At 44.9% G+C, this 22758-nt stretch overlaps 1 protein-coding gene across 1 annotated transcript; it reads right to left on the bottom strand.

The window, feature by feature from the left end:
- Positions 1 to 331: 331 nt before the first annotated feature.
- LOC134928910 (putative nuclease HARBI1) lies at positions 332 to 2846 on the bottom strand. Its single transcript, XM_063924837.1, has 4 exons — positions 2276 to 2846; positions 1820 to 2192; positions 1489 to 1510; positions 332 to 496 (listed from the first exon to the last, which is right to left on the bottom strand). The coding sequence occupies exons 1-3, from the start codon at positions 2664 to 2666 to the stop codon at positions 1507 to 1509; spliced, it is 768 nt and encodes a 255-aa protein (XP_063780907.1). The 5' UTR covers positions 2667 to 2846; the 3' UTR covers positions 332 to 496; positions 1489 to 1506.
- Between the last annotated feature and the right edge of the window lie 19912 nt (positions 2847 to 22758).

The following is a 22758-nucleotide window of genomic DNA, read 5'->3' on the forward strand; positions in this document are numbered from 1 at the left end:
GGAGGGATTGGGGAAGGAGGAGGGATGGGGGAAGGAGGCTGGATGGGGGAAGGAGGAGGGATTGGAGATGTTATTTCAGAGGGTGGGTCTGATTGAGAGGGCGAGGGGGGCGGAGAGAATGTTAGGCCAATAGAGGGTGAGGGGGGCTGAGAAGGTGATTTGGAAGTTGCAGGAGAAGGGGTATGGGAAGGAGGAGAAGGGGTCACAGAAAGAGAAGGAGAGGTGGGGTGAGAAGGGGAGTGGAAAGTGGAGTGGGCCTGGGAAGCTGAGGGTGACTGGGAAGCTGAGGGGGATTGGGAAGCTGAGGGGGACTGGGAAGCTGACGGGGACTGGGAAGCAGAGGGGGATTGGGAAGCTGAGGGGGACTGGGAAGCTGAGGGGGATTGGGAAGGGGAGGGGGAGTGAGAAGGGGAGGGGGACTGGGAAGTGGAGGGGGAGTGAGAAGGGGAAGGGGGCTGAGATGGTGCCTCATGTGTTGCTTGCCGTTGTGGTCGTCCTATAATGATATTTGTGTTAAAATTTAATTTGCATGTTAAATTACATACTAAACAATTGTAAATTTCACTGTTCTGTTCCATGTAAAAGACACAGTGGGTTTTTTTTTTTTTTAAAAATCCTCTTCATGTTGCCCACAGCAAACTAAATGAGTCCAAACAATTATTTGGACGCTCATTCCTTAATCTATTCCATTGAGTCATATTGATTGGTCTAGGCAACATCACCAGATCACTATTCAAGCCACCTTATTATATAGACAGCACTGATCAAGTTTTTTGGTACAGTTTCCTGCCTGGTTTTTTTTTCAGGAAAACATGCACTTGTTTAATGACATTTTGCTACAGTCAGTACTGTTTGCCCTAACCACACACACTGTCCTATTGTAAAAAAATGTTCACTCAGTGTTGCAATTAGCCTACCACTTAGTGTAAATTTGCACAATTTATGCTATTAATCTTATGTAATGTAACTTACTGCGTGCATGCATTGCGCGGATTTGCTGCCGGATCTCCGCCAACAGCTCTGGAGTCCTCCTGCGGAGATCACTCCATCTCCTCTCCAACTGTATTATTGTCCGCCTGCTGCGGACGCGAGAACGCAGCAGGCGGCGGACCTCCGCGTAGGCCTCGCGCTTAACCCGATTTGGGATGAAGCGCCCAACGCGGCCTACGCGGCGGTCCATCACCGCAACCAGGACGCGGAGCTCCCGCCTGGTGAAAGGTGCCGCACGCATCATGGCAATGGCGTTTTCCTTATTTGGGCATATATTTATAGTGTCTGCTAGCATGTGATTGGTCCAAAATCTATGCTGTAATTTCTAATAACTTTATTGATCTTTGCAATGCTGGGAAGAGCAGAGTGTTAATTAGCACGAGCGGAAATACGCATTCGCAGAAGGAATTTTTAAAAAATTAAAACATAAAACAAAACAAACAGACACAGACACACACACAGTTTTGGGTAAATTCAGATACATATCTGTGTACTCACCACAGTTTGTGTGATCATTCAGCTGGACAGTCACAAAGTGGACAACATTAAGTTTCATTTGTTTGTGTGTTTGTTGAAATAAACAGGATTTTAGGATAGAAAACAAATAAGGACACTATTTAGCAACATCACAGTATTGTTTTTGCAAATAACACATTGTAAGCTTAACGTGTTAACGGATTTAGTGGCAAATAAATATTACATATTCCAAAGCCAAAAAATAATTACCCAATGGCCTTACAATAGCAAACAAAATGACAAAATTAATCAAAATACAAAAGCATACTGTGGTTTTATTTTGATTAAAAAAGAGAAACTTAAAACACTATACCTGAAATATTCCGCAACAATGCTTGCCCTGACTTGGCTCCCCCTCCGTGTAACACTCCCCCCACCGAAGTGTCGGACAACCCCTGGCTCCTCATCAGGCAATTCCTCTGTCTGAGGAAGCTCTACGCTACTCCTTACCGCGATGTTGTGTAGTATAGCGCACAGGACCACTAGTTTACTTGCCATCTCCGGCGAATACATGATGTCGCCACCAGTGCGGTGGAGCACACGAAACCGCCCTTTAAGGACCCCAATTGTGCGCTCCACCAGCTGCCTAGTGGCAGTAAGCGCGGAGTTAAATGCCGTCTGTGGTCCTGGCCTGGGATTACGGTAAGGAGTCATGAGCCAGGGGGTGCAAGGATATCCACGGTCTCCTGTTTGATGATTAACCAAAATTAGAAATAGTCTATTTTTTAAAAAATTAAAATATTTTACACAAAATTGTGCAACAACTCACCCAATAACCACATGTCTGCTCGTTGACTTGATCTTAATCTGTGCCATATCCCTGATTGTCTAATGACATACGCATCATGGGAACTTCCAGTAAACTTTGCATTCAGGGAAAGGATCTGGAGGGATGGCCCACAAACAACCATTACATTCAGAGAATGAAACAGTTTCCTGTTTCTATAAATTTCTTCATTATGTTTTGGTGGCTGAATAGCTACATGTGTGCCATCCACAACCCCAATAACATGTGGGAAGCGACTACCACCTTCCTCAAATTGCCGCTTCACCACATCTAGGGCACCAACATCCAAAGGCATAGCAATAAATTGCTTCACACGCTTTAGGAAAGCCTGGCAGACACGCCGCAGGACCTTACTGAACTGGCCCTGCGACATGCCAACCAGGTCTCCTACCACATGCTGATAAGAGCCTGTAGCCAAAAAATGTAACACAGCAAGGAATTGTGTCAATGGTGGTATTGCTGTAGGATACCGAATTTCAGACTCCAGATCACTCTCTATTATGGAGAGAGTGTCTAGGATTAGATGTGGTGGCAGCCTGTATCTACGTACAACCACATCATCTGGCATCCCAAAAAGTAGGACACGGGGTCGGAAAATTGGTGGCCTAGCATGCCTCCGTTGCCTTGGTTGATGAGGAGCCGGTTGTGGTTGTGGGGCTGGCGGTTGGGGTGGGAGTGCTGGCGTGGGTTGGGGAGGTAGGGCTTCGGCAGCAATAAATATTGACATCACACACTTTAAAAAATAAAACAAAAAAAGGTTGAATAAGACAAAAACAAAGTCCAAAAAATATACAACCAAAATTTTTTTTAAAAAAGGGGGTGTCAACTTACTGCAGGAGCGTAAGACATTTTTTCTGAGTTCAATTCAGGAACAAAAGGAATATTATCACAAAAAAGATAAACAAAATTATTTTTTTGATGAAAGCTACATATGTTAAATTGTAAATGTTAAAAATAGTATTAAAAAAAAAACACAGCATCAAACACATCACAAACACCTACTAAAAAATAATGACTAATTGGTTTAAAAAATTACAATAAAACAAACAAAAAGTTAGCCCTTTAGTAGCTAGTCCAGCCAAGAACAACACTACTTTGCTGATCAATCCTGGTAAAAAAACATAGCATTTATTAACAAGATGGAAAACAAACATTATCAAAACACTTTGAACAAACACAAACAGGCACCAACACAGGCCAAGGGAACTTACCTGATCCAAAATAAAGAAAGGACCAATTTGTGTTATATAGCACACAAATTTGAAATAATAGACTAGGGTTACGTCACCCAAAACAATTCTCCTACAAGAGACCAAAAATGACAGTCAAAAACAACATACAGACCATTAACACAAACAGGCACCAACACAGGCCAAGGGAACTTACTTGATCCAAAATAAAGAAAGCACCAATTTGTGTTATATAGCACACAAATTTGAAATAATAGACTAGGGTTACGTCACCCAAAACAATTCTCCTACAAGAGACCAAAAATGACAGTCAAAAACAACATACAGACCATTAACACAAACAGGCACCAACACAGGCCAAGGGAACTTACCTGATCCAAAATAAAGAAAGGACCAATTTGTGTTATATAGCACACAAATTTTAAATAATAGACTAGGGTTACGTCACCCAAAACAATTCTCCTACAAGAGACCAAAAATGACAGTCAAAAACAACATACAGACCATTAACACAAACAGGCACCAACACAGGCCAAGGGAACTTACCTGATCCAAAATAAAGAAAGGACCAATTTGTGTTATATAGCACACAAATTTGAAATAATAGACTAGGGTTACGTCACCCAAAACAATTCTCCTACAAGAGACCAAAAATTACAGTCAAAAACAACATACAGACCATTAACACAAACAGGCACCAACACAGGCCAAGGGAACTTACCTGATCCAAAATAAAGAAAGGACCAATTTGTGTTATATAGCACACAAATTTGAAATAATAGACTAGGGTTACGTCACCCAAAACAATTCTCCTACAAGAGACCAAAAATGACAGTAAAAAACAACATACAGACCATTAACACAAACAGGCACCAACACAGGCCAAGGGAACTTACCTGATCCAAAATAAAGAAAGGACCAATTTGTGTTATATAGCACACAAATTTGAAATAATAGACTAGGGTTACGTCACCCAAAACAATTCTCCTACAAGAGGCCAAAAATGACAGTCAAAAACAACATACAGACCATTAACACAAACAGGCACCAACACAGGCCAAGGGAACTTACCTGATCCAAAATAAAGAAAGGACCAATTTGTGTTATATAGCACACAAATTTGAAATAATAGACTAGGGTTACGTCACCCAAAACAATTCTCCTACAAGAGACCAAAAATTACAGTCAAAAACAACATACAGACCATTAACACAAACAGGCACCAACACAGGCCAAGGGAACTTACCTGATCCAAAATAAAGAAAGGACCAATTTGTGTTATATAGCACACAAATTTGAAATAATAGACTAGGGTTACGTCACCCAAAACAATTCTCCTACAAGAGACCAAAAATGACAGTCAAAAACAACATACAGACCATTAACACAAACAGGCACCAACACAGGCCAAGGGAACTTACCTGATCCAAAATAAAGAAAGGACCAATTTGTGTTATATAGCACACAAATTTGAAATAATAGACTAGGGTTACGTCACCCAAAACAATTCTCCTACAAGAGACCAAAAATGACAGTAAAAGCAATGAAGCACAGGTTTATTTGCACAAATGGACTAGCAAAATATATATGTGTAAAAAAGACTAACAAACAATCAACATAAAATAAAAACTTTTAAAAAAAAAAAAAAAACAACAAGACGAATTCCAGAATACTCACAAACGTAAATTCGCAGACAAAATGCTACACTGTCTATATTCTAAACGCAAACGAAAGGACAAATGTATGCTTGACAATTACTCACTTGGAAAAATCCTATAGCACCTTCACGCACAAGCCAACAAACTCAACAGTGAAAGAAACTCCAAACTACCTACACTCACAGCGTGCAAAGTAGGCCCTTAAATAAGCAGTGCAATCAGTAACCAGATTAACATTGTACACCTGTGTGAATTAACGCGACGCACGTAGGTATAAATAAGCACACACCTCGGCGTACACACGTCATCGCAAACATGGCTTCTCGTGAGCAAATCGCAGCAGAGATGGACCGCATTGCAGAGCAGGAGATGGCATTGCGGAAAAGACGCCTAGATTGCCAAAGGCGCATGTTGGAATACGCCTCTGCGGATGTTGAAGAGGCAGGACCTAGTACTCTGCAAATGTCTGCTTCTGAACCCCAACAATTGACTGGGGATACCCTGCCACACACACATAGTGACCAAACTGAGGGAGAATTGGCTTTAGCCACACAAACACAACAGACAGAAGCTGCTAGTGAGGAGGAAGATGGTGATGACCAACAAGAAGAAACCTCACAGGCTACCTCCAGACGGAAGAAAAGACAGCCTGCATTCACTAAGAGGGAGTTGCGTGTTTTGGTCACGCAGGCCATGTCCAAAATACATAGAGGCCCAAAAAACATGGGGGCTGCTTCAAAAGATCGCATCTGGAGAGACATCACAAAATCTGTGAATGAAGTTGGCTCTGTCGTCAGAACATCACAGGAAGTGAGACGACGGTAAGTGCATCTTGACAGTCATTTTTCTGTGATAAGTTGACTAAAAAATGTAGTTACATGTGATGTTATGTCTAGCAAACACAAGCAGAACACGTGTCCTATATATTAGCTTAGACAAATAATAAGACTCTACTTTGTCCCTCTTTCACAATACATATGTAGGTGGGCCGACTTCAAATCCCGCCTGAAGGCAAAGAGGGCTGCGGAGTGGAATGCCTCAAGGGCTACAGGTGGAGGAGCACCTGTCGCTGTGGAGTATACTGACTTGGAGGAGATGGCGATGCCCTGTGTCAGTTATGAGGAGGGCCAAGGGGTGTCTCATATGGACATGGACCTGCCTGAGATCCTGACGGGACATGACTTGGAAGGTAAGTTTACACATTTAGTTGTCTGTAATTTTGACTGTATTTATAATAATAAACTAATTTTGTATCCAACTTTTTCCCCACACATTCTTCTATTTGCTTGCCACAAAACACAGCACAGGGGGGTGATCCGTTTGAGTCACAGGATGGTTATGTGGTTGAGGCTGAGGTGGAGGGACCTAGTGAGTCTGGCAGTGTGGGCCAACAAATCCCACCTCTGCAGGTTCCTACTGGCCCCCCCCACCCAACCCTCTGCTATCCCGGAGATCCTGCTTGAAATCGCTAGGTATGGTGAGAGCCTAAATCGGTTTCAAGACGGGGTCATCCGGGAGGTAAGCCAGATAGCTGTCCGGCTCACTGAGCACCGAACCTGTGTTGAGCAAGGTGTTGCTCAACTCTGCCAACGTCTGGCAGAGATCAGGCAGGGCCAAGAACAACTTGCCTCCTCATTCCAAAGCCTTGCAAATAACATCTTGCAAGGGCTCCAGGCCATCGCTGTCTCCCTTGCCCACAGTGGCAGAGAGCCACCCACATCGGCTCCCTCCCCTGCCCCTGCCCAGGAAGAACAGCCCACTGGGCAGGCCCAACGAAGGTCGCTCCGCAGACCTTCCAAAGAAGAACAGCCTCAGGCGGGGAGAAAAAGAAGAAAATGATGTCTCTCCAGATGGGCAGCACCCATGTTTTTGATGTTGCCTCTATGTATTTTTGGAGTTGGCTTGTGTGGCCAGAATGGATAACTCCCTCTTAGTGAAATGTATTCTTTCTGTTTGGATGTATTGTAGCCTGTGAGTTTATGTGTATAAACACCAGAGCCATCTTCCTCTTACTAGTGTGCTATGTATTGTTGTGTTTGTGTGGTGGATCCTAATTCTTTCTCATTTGGTTTAAAATTTGTGTGTGGCAGGGTGTGTCATGTTTTATTTATGCTTAAAAAATATAGGCCCTCATTCCGAGTCGTTCGCTCTGTATTTTTCATCGCATCGCAGTGAAATTCCGCTTAGTGCGCATGCGCAATATTCGCACTGCGACTGCGCCAAGTATCTTTGCTATGAAGATAGTATTTTTACTCACGGCTTTTTCATCGCTCCGGCGATCGTAATGTGATTGACAGGAAATGGGTGTTACTGGGCGGAAACAGGCCGTTTTATGGGAGTGTGGCTGAAAACGCTACCGTTTCCGGAAAAAACGCAGGAGTGGCCGGAGAAACGGGGGAGTGGTTGGGCGAACGCTGGGTGTGTTTGTGACGTCAAACCAGGAACGACAAGCACTGAACTGATCGCACAGGCAGAGTAAGTCTGGAGCTACTCTAAAACTGCTAAGTAGTTTGTGAGCGCAATATTGCGAATACATCGGTCGCAATTTTAAGATGCTAAGATACACTCCCAGTAGGCGGCGGCTTAGCGTGTGTAACTCTGCTAAATTCGCCTTGCGACCGATCAACTCGGAATGAGGGCCATACTTTTGTCAGAAGCAGAATTTTGCAGAGTACTGAGTTCTGCTATCTAATGATTGTCAGTGCCATCTGCTTGCTGCTTGGTCCATCTCTGCCTGTGCGACTCACGTGGAGCCATGTTGTTTAAATGTTGTGAAATATTATTATAGTAATAAAAAACATATTTTAAAAATTTGTGCAGTTTCTTCAAGGTAATGCAGTTCCAGAAAGATTAGGTCAGCATATAGACACTTGTAGACCAATCTGCAAATTCTCCTTAAAAATTGCAAAAAAAAAAAAAAAAAGGTATGCTTTGCACCACACTTTAATGTCCATATTAAGTAAACAGACACGACGCTTTTTATAAATATCTATGGTCAACAGGACATCATTTCAAACATTGTCAGATATTATAATCAAATATTATTGTGACTTTTAAGACTAAATTAAAGTGTATGCTGCATTATGTGGGTGTTGGATTATTTGTAAAAAATGTTGCAGATTTCAAACACTTTCACAAATATTTTCACTTGTTTGTATTTGGGAGTCTTACACACATTAAAACAAGTTTAAAAAATGCTTACACAACAACTTCAACAAAAATCACACCCTTCTTTGGCAGTGTGTGAGATTTATATGTGAGTAGAATAAACATGTAATGTGTGTTCAGACAATTGCTGGTTGGTAACTTTCATCTGCTCATTAATTAACAAGTAATTGGACATCAGATGAATGTGCTATCCAATTAACTGCTAATTACTGCATACACACTTGTACCAGTACTTCGCAAATGTAGAGTAAGGGGCCCTACACACTCGGCGATGCGCCGCCGAGGTGCCCGACGGCCGATACGGCCGACGAGCAACCCGGCGGCGGGGGGGCAGTGACGGGGGGAGTGAAGTTTCTTCACTCCCCCCGTCACCCGGCTGCATTGAAGTGCAGGCAAATATGGACGAGATCGTCCATATTGGCCTGCATGCACAGCCGACGGGAGATCAGCGATGAACGAGCGCGGGGACGCGCATCGTTCATCGCTTAAGTCTCCACACTGAAAGATATGAACGAGTTCTCGTTCATTTATGAACGAGATCGTTCATATCTTTCAAAATATCGCCAAGTGTGTAGGGCCTATATCTGCAGACCTACTCGGCTGCTGCGTGAATGTTGCTACGGTTTCCTATGTTAGTTTTAACAGCGACAATGTTTATTTGCGAAAAACACGCCCATTGCGAGTTGCATACTCCCACACTGTACGCCCACTTTCACGCCCATGTCGGAGCATTGCGAAGTCTCGCCTCTGCCACGCCCACGCCACTCCTCGTTTTCGTTTGCCAGTTACGGCTTTTTTTTTTCTGAGTAATTTTGCACAGTTGTCGTACGTATGTACTCGCGCATGCGTAATCACGCATTTGCGCATGCGCAGATACTTACATTTCGTACATTTGCGTTGCGAAGACTCTTAGCGACCAACTCGGAATGAGGGCCCTTGTGAGGTGTTCAGTGTTCAGAATAGACTGGTAATGAGTAGAAATTATGGTTATTGAGGTTAATAATACTATGGGATCAAAATGACCCCCAAATTCTATGATTTAAGCTGTTTTTTAGGGTTTTTTTGAAAAAAACACCTGAATCCAAAACACACCCGAATCCGATAAAAAAATTTCGGTGAGGTTTTGCCAAAACGCGTCCGAATCCAAAACACAGCCGCGGAACCGAATCCAAAACACAAAACCCGAAAAATGTCCGGTGCACATCACTAAAATTAATCATATCTGAATATGGAAAATCCTTTCTGTGCTTGATACAATCAAAAAGATTGCACTTTTCAATAACATCTGCGATGTCTGACGATATTTTTATGTTTGAAAACTTTAATCAAAAATATTTATGACCAGTGGTAGATTCAGGCGGGACACCAGGGCACGTACCGCCGCTGCCCCCCTTCCCCCATCTAGGAGATAGACGCCTCCCGCATGCATTTGTGAGATCTGAATGCTGCGTCTGAGGATGCATATTCAGATAACAAATGTTACCATTCTTTGCGATTTTCAATGTTTTTAGGCACTGGTCTGCCTGCATAAGCTAAAGCTTACTCAGGCTAGCCATCGGATCCAGGCACCCGGTCACAGTTAGTCTGTGTCTGGAAACGCAGACAATGGACCCATGACATATACAAAATGTTTTGAAGAACAATACTGGGTGCCGCCCCCTAAATGCTTCAACATGCACATGCACAGAATGGGTCTTGGGCCTGTACAGCTCCAAAACCATCAGATTTGTACGCAAACCATCAGGTTTAAAGAAAAAAATGAAATGGGCACTGTGCCTCCAACCTATGTGTTCTGCATTGTGCCCACTATACTGTATGTTCTGTATTGTGCTCTCCTAAATCTGTTTTCTTTGGTGCACTTCTCTGTATAGATCCCCCGTATTTTCCTTATGCTCCACACATCTTATTATTGTGCTAATGTCCATGTTATATTAATTTAATTAATGTATTATAATGTGCCCCCACATTCTTTTCATCATTGCTTTCCCCTTCCACCTCCAATATTATGCACCCCCGCTTTTCCCATCCACACTGTGCTCCCCTTCCTCCATAAATGATATATTATAAGAGGTGGTGGCTGCTCAGTCTTACCTCGAGCAGAGCTCTCTCTCTTTCTCTGTCCCACTCTCCCTCTCTCTCTCACACACATACACACACTTAAGGTGCATACACGCGGTGAGATATTGACTATCTCCGATTTTGACTGTCAATTTTGACTATACTATGTACTAGATTGTACACAATATAGTCAAGATTGACTTGCCTGCACAGTCTGTCTTTTCTTGCGATACCGACCCCATGGGAGCACGCATTGGTATAGGAAGCTGTGTACACACGATGCGATTTGCACTAACTTTCCTTACGATTTTGACTATATAGTCAAAATCTTAAGGTTACATCGCAACATGTGTATGCACCTTTACTCTCTCTCTCCTGGTAATGTACTGCAACTTGGAACTATTCCAAGCTTTGTCTGTCCACTACCGATAATGCTCATTAGACAATAGAGGTTATACAGGGTGGCCATACTTAAACGTTCCCTAAACAGAGGTGTTAGCCGTTTGGTCCAAGAACCAGAATGTCACCAGATTTGGTACGGAGACTAATTAGGACATGTTAAGCAGGATTTTGCAGAAAAATATTTAAGTGCAAAAACTTGCTGATACCAAGACTATGGCGCTGTGAAAACAGCCTGAATATGAACAGACAAATGAATAACAAGACTACACTGTAAAGAAGGTTAACTTTTATGTGATACACTAAAGACAGCACAGCAATAAATTATGTAATATCAATTTAGTGTCGAGCAGTCATTGTGAACATCAGTTTTCACATTGTACAGGGCCATATTACCCTTATCGGCAAATGTTTGCACTTAAATATTGTCTTATAGGCCCCACATATTAGGCGATTTCATTGAACGATATGAACGTTCATTAATGAACGAGAACTTGTTCATATCGTTCAGTGTGTAGGCACCAACGATGAATGATGCGCGGCCCTGCGCTCGTTCATCGTTGGTGCCGGGTCGCTTATACATGCAGGCCGATATGGACAATCTCGTCCATATTAGCATGCATTGAAAGGAAGACGGGTGACGGGGAGAGTGAAGAGACTTCACTCCCCCCGTCACTCCCCCCCACCTCGCCACCTTGTCTTCTGTCGGTCGTAACGGCCGTCGGGAACCTGGGAGGCATATCGCCTAATGTGTAGGGCCCAGTAGTCTCCCTACCAATTTGGTGATATTCTGTTTGTCTGATCAAGCTACAGAGATCTCTGAATAGGGGAAGATTAATTCTGGCCACCCGGTATATATTGTACATAGTAACGTGCTTAAAAATCTTACTTTACGGCAGAACAAAAAAGTGCTTTATTTGAAGTGTTATGTCTCCGTGTATATTTATAGTGAATGCTCTGTTTTATAGGGATATATACAAGACAAAAATACAGTAAGTCAACTTTCAATAATTGTATCACTTTATATTGCAATTTTATACTTCAAGAACCAATGTGTCTTCTTAAAGTTTGCACAGCTATATTACTATATTTGAAGTAAAAAAAAACAAGTATAAAAATAACATACAAATGATTATGTTTTTTTTGCAAAGACATATAGTTGATATAAATATTTACAATGTCAAATCATCAAAAAGTATAGGAATTATGCTAATATTCTTAAAACAATAATATGATCTGCTTGTTAAGTTGCTTTTACGATGTTTTCCATGTCTGCGCACTCCACTTATGTGTTGTCAGTAATATACAGCAATAGTAAGTGCATCATTGCTTCACATTATGGGGGTAATTCCAAGTTGATCGCAGCAGGAATTTGGTTAGCAGTTGGGCAATGTCACGATCCAAGTACTAAGACACTATCTCCCTTCTGGTTGTACGCCCTCCGCGGCCTCCGCTGCCTTCCACGTGTCTCAGCATGCACTTATTGTTTGGCGTCTCCTGTCCTTTGCGGCCGGAGCCGCCATTACTACTATGTTTCTACATTGTGTTCCAAACCAGGTTTTCCACCTTACTTCCAGCATGGGCGCAGCCATGTTGGATGCAATCACATGTTCCAGCTCCTCCAATCTACTGGCTCTGAAATCTGCATAATTGCCCAGCCAATGCCTGCATAGCTGCAGGTATAAGTATCCTGTGTCTGGGCCAGATAGATGTCAGTGCTTCAATGATCTTCAGTGTTCCAGTGAGCAGTTCTTCCATGGACTTTCTCTGCAGTGCTTCATTTGTCTCCAGTGGTTCCTGTGTGCAGTCTTCTACAGATTCTCCAGTGAACTCTCCTGCATTCAAGCCTGACTCCTCTGTGTTACACTCTGTGGTGTAACACGACACCACTGTGATTAACCCTCTACAACATCACCTTACTCACCTGTGTCTGTATTCCGGCTTTCCAGCAGCCACTCTTCAACAACTACAGTTTTCCAGCGCACTCCAGCTTCTATTTCAATTTTCCAGCGAACCCTAGCTTCATTTACAGTTTACAGAACTTTTCTCTACATTCCAGGTTACTGGTATTAACCAGTTGCACACCTAAATTTCCACTTGTGACTTTCTATTGTTTTTGCACGTTTTATGACTTTCATTTAATAAAATCACTGAAAGATATTTCCAGTTGTCGTGGTCACGCCTTCGGGCATCCTTGCTACTGTCTTTACGCATGTCCAGGAGTCCCATCGCTCCTCCAACATTCAGGTACCCGTCAACCCCTACAACTGAGGCTCCCAGTCACGGTCTCCAGCCCTCAGTTGTGACAGTAAGCACTGACCTAATGGATCCAGCCGGAGACCTGGCCCAAGCGCTTAGGCTGATGCAAGAATTGGCAACCCGCCTTGAACGTCAGGAGGCTGCTCAGGACCATGTTGTTCGCTGTCTCCAGGACCTCTCCTCCCGGCTGGATGAAATTCAAGCGGCCCTCCGTGGATCAGGGGCGTCCAGTGTGCCGACTCCAGCGCCTCTGGTGGTGTCTCCACCCACCATACATGTTCCTGCTCCCTATCTTCACTTGCCGACTCCTGCTAAATATGATGGATCCCCTAAAGCCTGCAGGGGTTTCCTAAACCAGTGCGAGATCCAATTTGAATTGCAACCCAGCAGTTTCCCTACTGACCGCATTAAGGTGCCTCTGCGTACTAAGAATCTCACTGCCTTATTGGATTCCGGAGCAGCCGGAAACTTTATTACAGAGAGTTTCGTTAAGCAGTGGTCTCTACCCACTGAGAGACTGTCATCACCGATATCTCTAACTGCCGTGGACGGCAGTAGGATTCCTGATGCGGTGATTACCTCCAAGACCCTACCTATCCGTCTGAAGGTAGGGGGTCAGCATACAGAGTTGATTTCTTTCCAGGTTATCCCCAGGGCCACCCATCCTGTGGTCCTAGGCCTTCCATGGCTACGTCTGCATAACCCTCAAGTTGATTGGAAGTCGACCCGTATCCTGGCATGGGGTCCTTCCTGCTCTGAGACCTGTCTCCAAAAAGAGCTTCCAGTTCGTCTATCCTCCTACAAGTCTTCTGATGTCCTGTCTCCTCCGTGCCAAGACTCCAAACTACAGTTTTGTCCAGGGTCACCGAATCACAAGGCTGATGCCCTTTTCTGCTCCCGGGAGCAAGAAAATGAGTCTGAGTCTACTGTCAAGCATTATATTGTTGATCCAGTGGTGTTCTCCGCAGTGAGGATGGACTCTATGCTCCCGCCAGGGAAAAATTTAGTGAAGCCGGCTTTCAGGAGGAAGCTCTTGCATCGGGCACATTCCTCTCGCTTTGCCGGACACGCGGGCATACGCAAGACCTTAAAATTCGTTTCCAGGTCAAATTGGTGGCCGACCCTAAAAAAGGACATTGCTGAATTTGGGGCCTCCTGCCCAAAATCTGCCCAGCACAAAGTATCCCGCCAGTCACCCATTAGGCAACTGGTTTCCTTGTCTGTTCCTCATCATCCGTGGGTTCATTCCTCGATGGATTCTGTCATGGATTCCCCACTTCCAAGTTGGCACAAGTCTTCTTCCAGAAGTTCCATTCCAGATGGCCAGGAAAACTTAAGAAGTGTCCTGGGGCCACTCCTAAAAGGGGAGGGTACTGTCATGATCCAAGTACTAAGACACTATCTCCCTTCTGGTTGTACGCCCTCCGCGGCCTCCGCTGCCTTCCACGTGTCTCAGCATGCACTTATTGTTTGGCGTCTCCTGTCCTTTGCGGCCGGAGCCGCCATTACTACTATGTTTCTACATTGTGTTCCAAACCAGGTTTTCCATCTTACTTCCAGCATGGGCGCAGCCATGTTGGATGCAATCACATGTTCCAGCTCCTCCAATCTACTGGCTCTGAAATCTGCATAATTGCCCAGCCAATGCCTGCATAGCTGCAGGTATAAGTATCCTGTGTCTGGGCCAGATAGATGTCAGTGCTTCAATGGTCTTCAGTGTTTCCAGTGAGCAGTTCTTCCATGGACTTTCTCTGCAGTGCTTCATTTGTCTCCAGTGGTTCCTGTGTGCAGTCTTCTACAGATTCTCCAGTGAACTCTCCTGCATTCAAGCCTGACTCCTCTGTGTTACACTCTGTGGTGTAACACGACACCACTGTGATTAACCCTCTACAACATCACCTTACTCACCTGTGTCTGTATTCCGGCTTTCCAGCAGCCACTCTTCAACAACTACAGTTTTCCAGCGCACTCCAGCTTCTATTTCAATTTTCCAGCGAACCCTAGCTTCATTTACAGTTTACAGAACTTTTCTCTACATTCCAGGTTACTGGTATTAACCAGTTGCACACCTAAATTTCCACTTGTGACTTTCTATTGTTTTTGCACGTTTTATGACTTTCATTTAATAAAATCACTGAAAGATATTTCCATTTGTCGTGGTCACGCCTTCGGGCATCCTTGCTACTGTCTTTACGCATGTCCAGGAGTCCCATCGCTCCTCCAACATTCAGGTACCCGTCAACCCCTACAACTGAGGCTCCCAGTCACGGTCTCCAGCCCTCAGTTGTGACAGGCAAAACCAGATATAACATGTTACTTCCCGAAATGTTAGGAAGCTGAAATCTAACATAGGTATTCTTCAGGTGGGAAATAGGAAAAATAGGTAATTAGTATTTTAATAAACTTCCCCTAAGGGGATGAAAAGGTGGTTGATATAATTATGTCATCACCGATGCATGGCTTGTGTTGCATGAACGATAACGTCCAAACGGACAATCGGAGCAAAACTTGGATTGCACATCTAGTGTGTAGAATTTAATAAACTACAAAAATGGTCCTGTCACTTTTTACCGTATCTGCTACGGGTGCATCTCGGGTAACGCCAAGAACCATGGATTAATATTTACTTACATTAACACGTCTCAAATTTCCATCTCTATAGATTTACCAAATTTTTAACACTCATTCATATTTACAACCTTGAAAATCAGAAACTCCCGTGTGAAGAAGGGGTAGAACAGCTAGTAAGTACAGTATATAACTGTAACATTTAGATAATATTACAGTGTATAGTATACAAACATAGGCAGGTGCAAAATATTTTACAGTGAATTATTTACTTTTACTCAAAATTCAGATTTTAAAAAGTGATGCTAAACATTTACTTAGAATAAGAACATATTCACAGTCACCAAAAACATATCTAACAACAAATATGAAAGCTATACAATACGACTAGTGTACTTCAATAGAATGCGAGTACAAAATTATGCACATGTATGGTATTTCAGCAGAACAAAGCAAGAGCCTTATATACATGTACAGTACTTGTAACCAGTGTATCTAGGATATAGGACTGAAACACTGCCATATTGGGGTCCTTTAATCATTATCACAAAACCAACAGTCATTCTGTTTATCAGGCAATGGACCAAATGTATAAATAGAGCAATATGAAGAAAAAAATGGTGGAAATTCCTTTTTTTTTTTTTTTTTTTTTACTTAAAATGAACGCACAATTAAAAGTTTTTTACAGTCTGGATCAAAAGGTTTGAGTCAGGCGTGAGGATGGCTAAATGTTCATCAGAATGTTTTAGGTTTTTTTTCCAATTATAAAATGTACTTTTATAATGTTAGACTTTAAGCTAGAAATTATAGTTTACCATATACAGTATATGCGTATAAACAGTGGTGCAGAGAGGGGGAGGAGTGGGAACTATTCATCTGAGCCTGTCGAAGGGTTCCAGGTCCCGCCCCCCCCCCCCCCCCCCCTTCCCCCACAAGACACTTGGAGCAGGGGATAAGAGAGCGGAGTGACTGCTGCAGCAGCAGCAGCTGCCTCTCTCCCCAGAGCTGGGGAGAGAGGCAGCTGTTGTAGCAGTCACTGCTCTCTCTATGCGTGTTGTGTGTGTGGGGGGTGTGGGTAAGCAATCATACCTGCTCGCCACCTTCCACCCGCCGGCGCCCAACAGACCTCATGCTGGCGCCCTCTCTGCAGCACGTGCCCTCTTCGCAATTTTTATACAATACCTCAGAAGGGGGACTGGCCACATCTCCCTGTATTGGCCACACACCCTCCAAGCACCTGGGCCCGGCACAACTGTCAGCGCCCATGCGTATAAATACTTTGCTTAATGATTTAAAATCCAACAATGAATATGTTTTTATATAATGGACCTGTTGTTGTCTCAGGTGCTGAATTCCTGCACAAGTAAGCATGCCCTCCCAGATACTGTAAGTACAAGCCCAGCTCAACCCACTTAGTGAAGTGATGCAAGGCAGGGAGGTGTCGGGCATGAGAGGTGCTCTCCCCACTCCTGTAGCTTGCTGTGCATTGTTTTGACCGCTGCGCCTGTTAAACTGTATGTTCGTCAGTGGTCCCCCTGAGCAGGAAGCTGCTGGGCCCACTTTTGCCTGTGCTGCCTGCTCGCTTCCTGACACACCTAGCCTGGGTGGGGGGAGAGAGAAATAGCCGCCAGTGTGATCGGGGAGGGGGGAAAGAGATAGCTGTGCCTGGGATCTGGTGGGGGGAGAGGCTGATGTGAGGAAAGTCTATGTTTTGGGCTGCTGCTGCTTTGTGTGGTGTCGAGCAAGGAGCTGTCTGACGACAGCTGGAGCAAGAATGGGGTTTCAGAAAAGTAAGAGCAGTACTGTGTCTATGTAGTATTATGTGTAAGGGGCACTATTACTGTGGGCATTATATCTGGCACTAATTCTGTAAGCATTATATGTAAGGGGTATTACTACTGTTGGTGTTATGTGTGGCATTAATAATGTGGGCATCAAGTGTAAGGGGCACTACTACTGTGAGCATTGTGTATAAGGAGCACTACTGTGTAGCATAACGTGACTAAGGGGCCCTACTATGTGACATAACGTGAATAAGGTACACTATTATGTGGTGCAATATGAATCAGGGCACTACATGCGGTGTAATGGGAATAAGATTGTGCTACTGTGTGATATAATTTGAATTGGAGTACTATTGTGTGGCCACACCATTCCTTGAGAGACTACACTCCTTTTTGCAACACGTGCCGTCGGCGCGCACTGTCCCTTTATTACATATGGGAGGATGCAGTTTTATAATTTGCAAAGGAGCACAGAAAAACCAAGCACTGGCCCTCTGTACAGTAAGTGCATATTATTTAGTCAAGCAGAATTTATATATTTTCTCTGATATATGAGCATTTTATACACTGTCCATAATTTTGACATCTGGTGCTTCCTATTTATCCTGCTTGCTTTGGTTCGTGCAATTAATTTACTGTTAACAGTTACTTACAATGGCGGATTCTACCTGTAGGCTGCAGGACTTCAGTCCCCCAGGTAAAATCCACCACCCAGCTCAGTGAGCCAGATGCAGTCCTATTGAAAGTCCTACCTGCCGGTCACCAACAGGACAGGCAGTCCCATTGGGAGGTGATTCTTCCTTCTGGAACTGCCAAACTGGGCTGTGAGTGGCAGAGAGCTGGCTTCCTGTTGGTAGCCCCTCCTTGCCTAGCCGGCTTCTAAGGACTGCAGCTGATGCAGTCCATAGAAGCCAGGGTTTGTGCATGCGCACTGAAGCCACTGCTTGTGTACATATGCTGAGTCCCAGCGCCTGTCAGCTCTATTGTGCAGGATCCGGGACACAGGAGTCGGACTGTCCTCGCGGCAGCCCCCCTACCTAAAAAAGGTAGCAGCCACCACTGGTTACTTATATACTGTAGCTTATGCAAATTCCATTGGGCTTTACATTTGCTAACAAAACAGTAACAAATAGAGAGTGGGTAATAGGCAGAAAAAGAGGTATCAGTATCTGTCAGATTCTGAATTTGTTTGTGGGCACAGAAAAGCTGGTATGAATAATGCCAAGTACTCACAAATGATGCTACTCGCTGAAGACTCTAGAGCAGGGGTGGGCAATTATTTCAGCTGAGGGGCCACTTGACATCTCCTGTCAGTATCCGAGGGCCACATACAAAATAGAAGCTCGCCCCACTTGCCAAAAATATAGGGACGTGGCTTTATGTGGAAGGGGTGTGGGCAAAAAATAATACATATTCATATTAGGCTGCACAATAGTCTCCATTATTCAAATTGCGCCACACAGCGCCACTTACACACATTACACCAGGTAGAGCCCCTTTTACACACATTACGGCAGGTAGAGAGCCTTTTTACACATTAACATCTTATTTAGGTTAATTATTGTGCAGCAAGCAAATTATCCAGTGTCTTATGGCCCCTGGGGAAAGGTGCGACACGGTGACAGAACACCGTGTGGGTGACACAGTGACAGAACACAGTGGGGGTGACACGGTGACAGAACACGGTGGGGGTGACACAGTGACAGAACACGGTGGGGGTGACATGGTGACAGAACACGGTGGGGGTGACAGAACACGGGGGGTGTGACACAGTGACAGAACACGGTGGGGGTGACACGGTGACAGAACATGGGGGGTGTGACACGGTGACAGAACACGGGGAGGGGGGGTGACAGTGACAGAACACGGGTGTGTGACACAGTGACAGAACACGGGGGGTGTGACACAGTGACAGGACACGGGGAGGTGGCACAGTGACAGAACACGGGTAGGGGGGTGTGACAGTGACAGAACACGGGGAGGTGACACAGTGACAGAACACGGGGGTGTGACACGGTGACAGAACACGGGGAGGGGGGGTGACAGTGACAGAACACGGGTGTGTGACACAGTGACAGAACATGGGGGGTGTGACACAGTGACAGGACACGGGGAGGTGACACAGTGACAGAACACGGGGAGGTGACACAGTGACAGAACACGGGGGGGTGACATAGTGACAGAACACGGGGGGGTGACATAGTGACAGAACACGGGGGGGTGACATAGTGACAGAACACGGGGGGGTGACAGTCAGTAGCGGATCTTGCCACGGGCAAGCAGGACTTTTGCCCGGTGCGCCGCCTTCCGGAGGGCGCACCGTGGCAAGATCCGCCACTGCTGCCCGCTACGCGTCTAGTTTCCCATCGTGGAGAGTACCTTTGCTGAGCGGAGCGCGATGACGTCATCGCGCACCGCACAGCAAGGTCCTCTCCACGAAGGTAACTAGACGCTACGCGTCTAGTTTCCCTTCGTGGAGAGGACCTTTTGCTGTGCGGTGCGCGATGACGTCATCGCGCACCGCTCAGCATTCAAGCGGCGCTAGTAATGTACAGGGGGCGTAACTGACCACGCCCCCTGTATTAGGCCACGCCCCATTTTCTGCCCGGGGCGCAGAGCGGCCTTGAACCGGCCCTGGTGACAGTGACAGAACACGGGGGGGTGACACAGTGACAGAACGAGGGGGGGTGACATAGTGACAGAACATGGGGGTGACAGAACACGGGAGGGGTTGGTACAGCGAGAGCTAAAGATCTCTCCCCCAAACCTAAAAACAGTCTGACGCCACTGCCCGCACACACAAATATATGTACACTATCACACACACACACACACTTTCTTTCACTTTTCCCATTAACTTACTGATCTGGCTGGCAGTGGCAGGAAGGATGGATCTGTAGCAGTCTGGCTCTTGTCCCGTGTAGCTCCGCCCCCTGAGGTCCGTGTAGCCACGCCCCTTCATCGGCACGTAGCCACGCCCCCTTCTCGGCTGAACACAGCCGTTGTCACTGGGGACTCTGGAGGAGGCTGCTACAACGCAGGAGCAGCAGGGGAGAGAGGCGCCGCTGGCAGCTTGGAGGTACTGCAGTGCAGAGCAATGACAAGCAGCTCAGCCAGTCGGGCCGCTTGTCATTGCTCGCTGGTGGGAGGCAGTGGGCCGGGCAGGATCGGTTTGCGGGCCGCATCCGGCCCGCGGGCCGTATTTTGCCCACCCCTACTCTAGAGTAAAGAGGCATTGTAGAATGATCCTATGAAGAAGCAGAAACGAATATCCTGTGGTCATTAATCCAGGCTGGATCCATTAGGGGTAGTACGATGATCATCTAGAGCTAGTGATGGCACTGGGAAAAATATGTCTTGTACTGGTGTTATGCAGGTGACTGGGTTAGAACTGGAAATGCTTGGACAACTGGGCTAGAACAAGTATTACTGGAATAGTCAGGTTGAAACTCAAAATGCTTGGGAAAAAGGGCTGGGACCAGTAATGCTGGAGACCGTGCTAGGCCTGTGATGCTGGAGACTGGGCTGGAAGTGGTGATGCTAGAGGCCAGACAGCAACCAGTGATGCTGAATGCCATGCTGGAGACTGGGCTGGAACCAGTGATGCTGGAGACTGGGCTGGAACCAGTGATGCTGGAGACTGGGCTGGAACCAGTGATGCTGGAGACTGGGCTGGAACCGTTGATGCTGGATACTTGTCTGGAACTGGTAATGCTCAACAAATGAAACCTGGCTTGGATTGGTAAAGTTTAACACTGAAACTGGGCTGTGACCAGTAATGCATAACACTGAAACTGGGCTGGGGCTGGTAATGAGTTGCGGAGTCTCAGAACACTTGAAGACTGCGTCTTTGTGTTGTCGAAGTCAAAAATATTACATAAAAAGAACATACAAACTCTACACATTATAAGTCGCTATACTTGCAAATACGCGCAGCGAGCACAGCAATATATGGTAACACACGCATTTACACGGACATGACACAGAGATGGATTCGACACTTATTTCATGCAGTACATAACTATAATAATATCAAGCGCCAGACATCATGATGATTTAAAATTATATAATGAAGTAATATCATGCATGTGTATTATTTGAATGAAGCAAGATAGACCTGTCATATTTACTATTAAAGCAACCAGATTAATGTGTAGATTAATTTGATACTTGTTATTAAGTTATAGGACATTGCAACAAATAGTTATGATTAAATGTATGTAAGCTAAAATCACTTTTATTAGAACAATAGATATTCCAAACAGGTAGTGGACAGGAAGCTCAGGCCAGCCCCCTCAGACGTCCCCATGGCTGAACCTGATCAGCCCACGAACAAACCAGTGACTCACCATGAATGAGAGTACCCTCCCCCAAAAAACTAGATAACACATTGCTGATCACACAGGAGTTCAGTTGCTGTTTGGTCTCAGAGTAAAATGGAGTGCCAGCATGATTTTACAGAGAGAGAGAGAGACATAAGCACTGAGGGAATGGTATTGTATTGCTGGCCTGTAACTGTATGTAACTGTAACTGTATGTAACTGTATGTTTTAACTGCTTACAGTGTGAGTTGTAACCATGTAATTATGTGTATACTGTACATTGTAATATATAGAATCCATATCCTTTTAATAACAAATATATACATCAATGAGCTTTGAAACTCAGATAATGTGTGGGTGTATTGTTTTCTCTTATGGGATGCAGTGTTTTGCGATGTACAGCGCACTTTTATCGTATATGATAATAAGGTGCGCCTGGCGTCTGCAGTATATATTAGAGTGGGCATTTTAAATATTTGGCATTCACAGTGTATAGTGCTTTTACTGTAGTAGAGAAGTGAGAAAACGAACACACTATACTTCAGTATGTGCTCACTGCAGAGGAATACAGGAAATAACAGAACATCACTTTGCGAGCAACATAGGGCCATAGATGATAATGTCCAGTTGAAATGATCATTCAATAATTAGGCTGGAAATGTACATGTAGCAGATGGGTACCTTGCTTGCAGGAATATCAAAAGTTAACTGCAACACAGATCCAGGAAATCTGCAGGATGATTGATGCAGTTATTTCAGAGAGTAGAATGTGAATGGTTGAATGTAGAACTACCTGCAGATCTTGAGAACAGCAAGCAGGAGCACACTAGTGTTTGGATTAGCTGAAGCTCCACAGGTGGAAAGCACAATTAGGAGAAAGGCTTACAGCAGCACTAATACCCCTTTCACACAGCCCAAAATTTCCCGGGTTAAAACACATGAACGCGCATCAACCCGGGAAATTTCTCGGTGTGAAAGGGTACAGGGACAAAAACCCGGGATTTCTGTCCCCGCATTCAACCCTGCAATCGACCAGGGTTGGTCCCGGGATGATCCCTG

This window comes from Pseudophryne corroboree, chromosome 5, assembly GCF_028390025.1.
Source record: "Pseudophryne corroboree isolate aPseCor3 chromosome 5, aPseCor3.hap2, whole genome shotgun sequence".
Lineage (NCBI taxonomy): Eukaryota > Metazoa > Chordata > Amphibia > Anura > Myobatrachidae > Pseudophryne > Pseudophryne corroboree.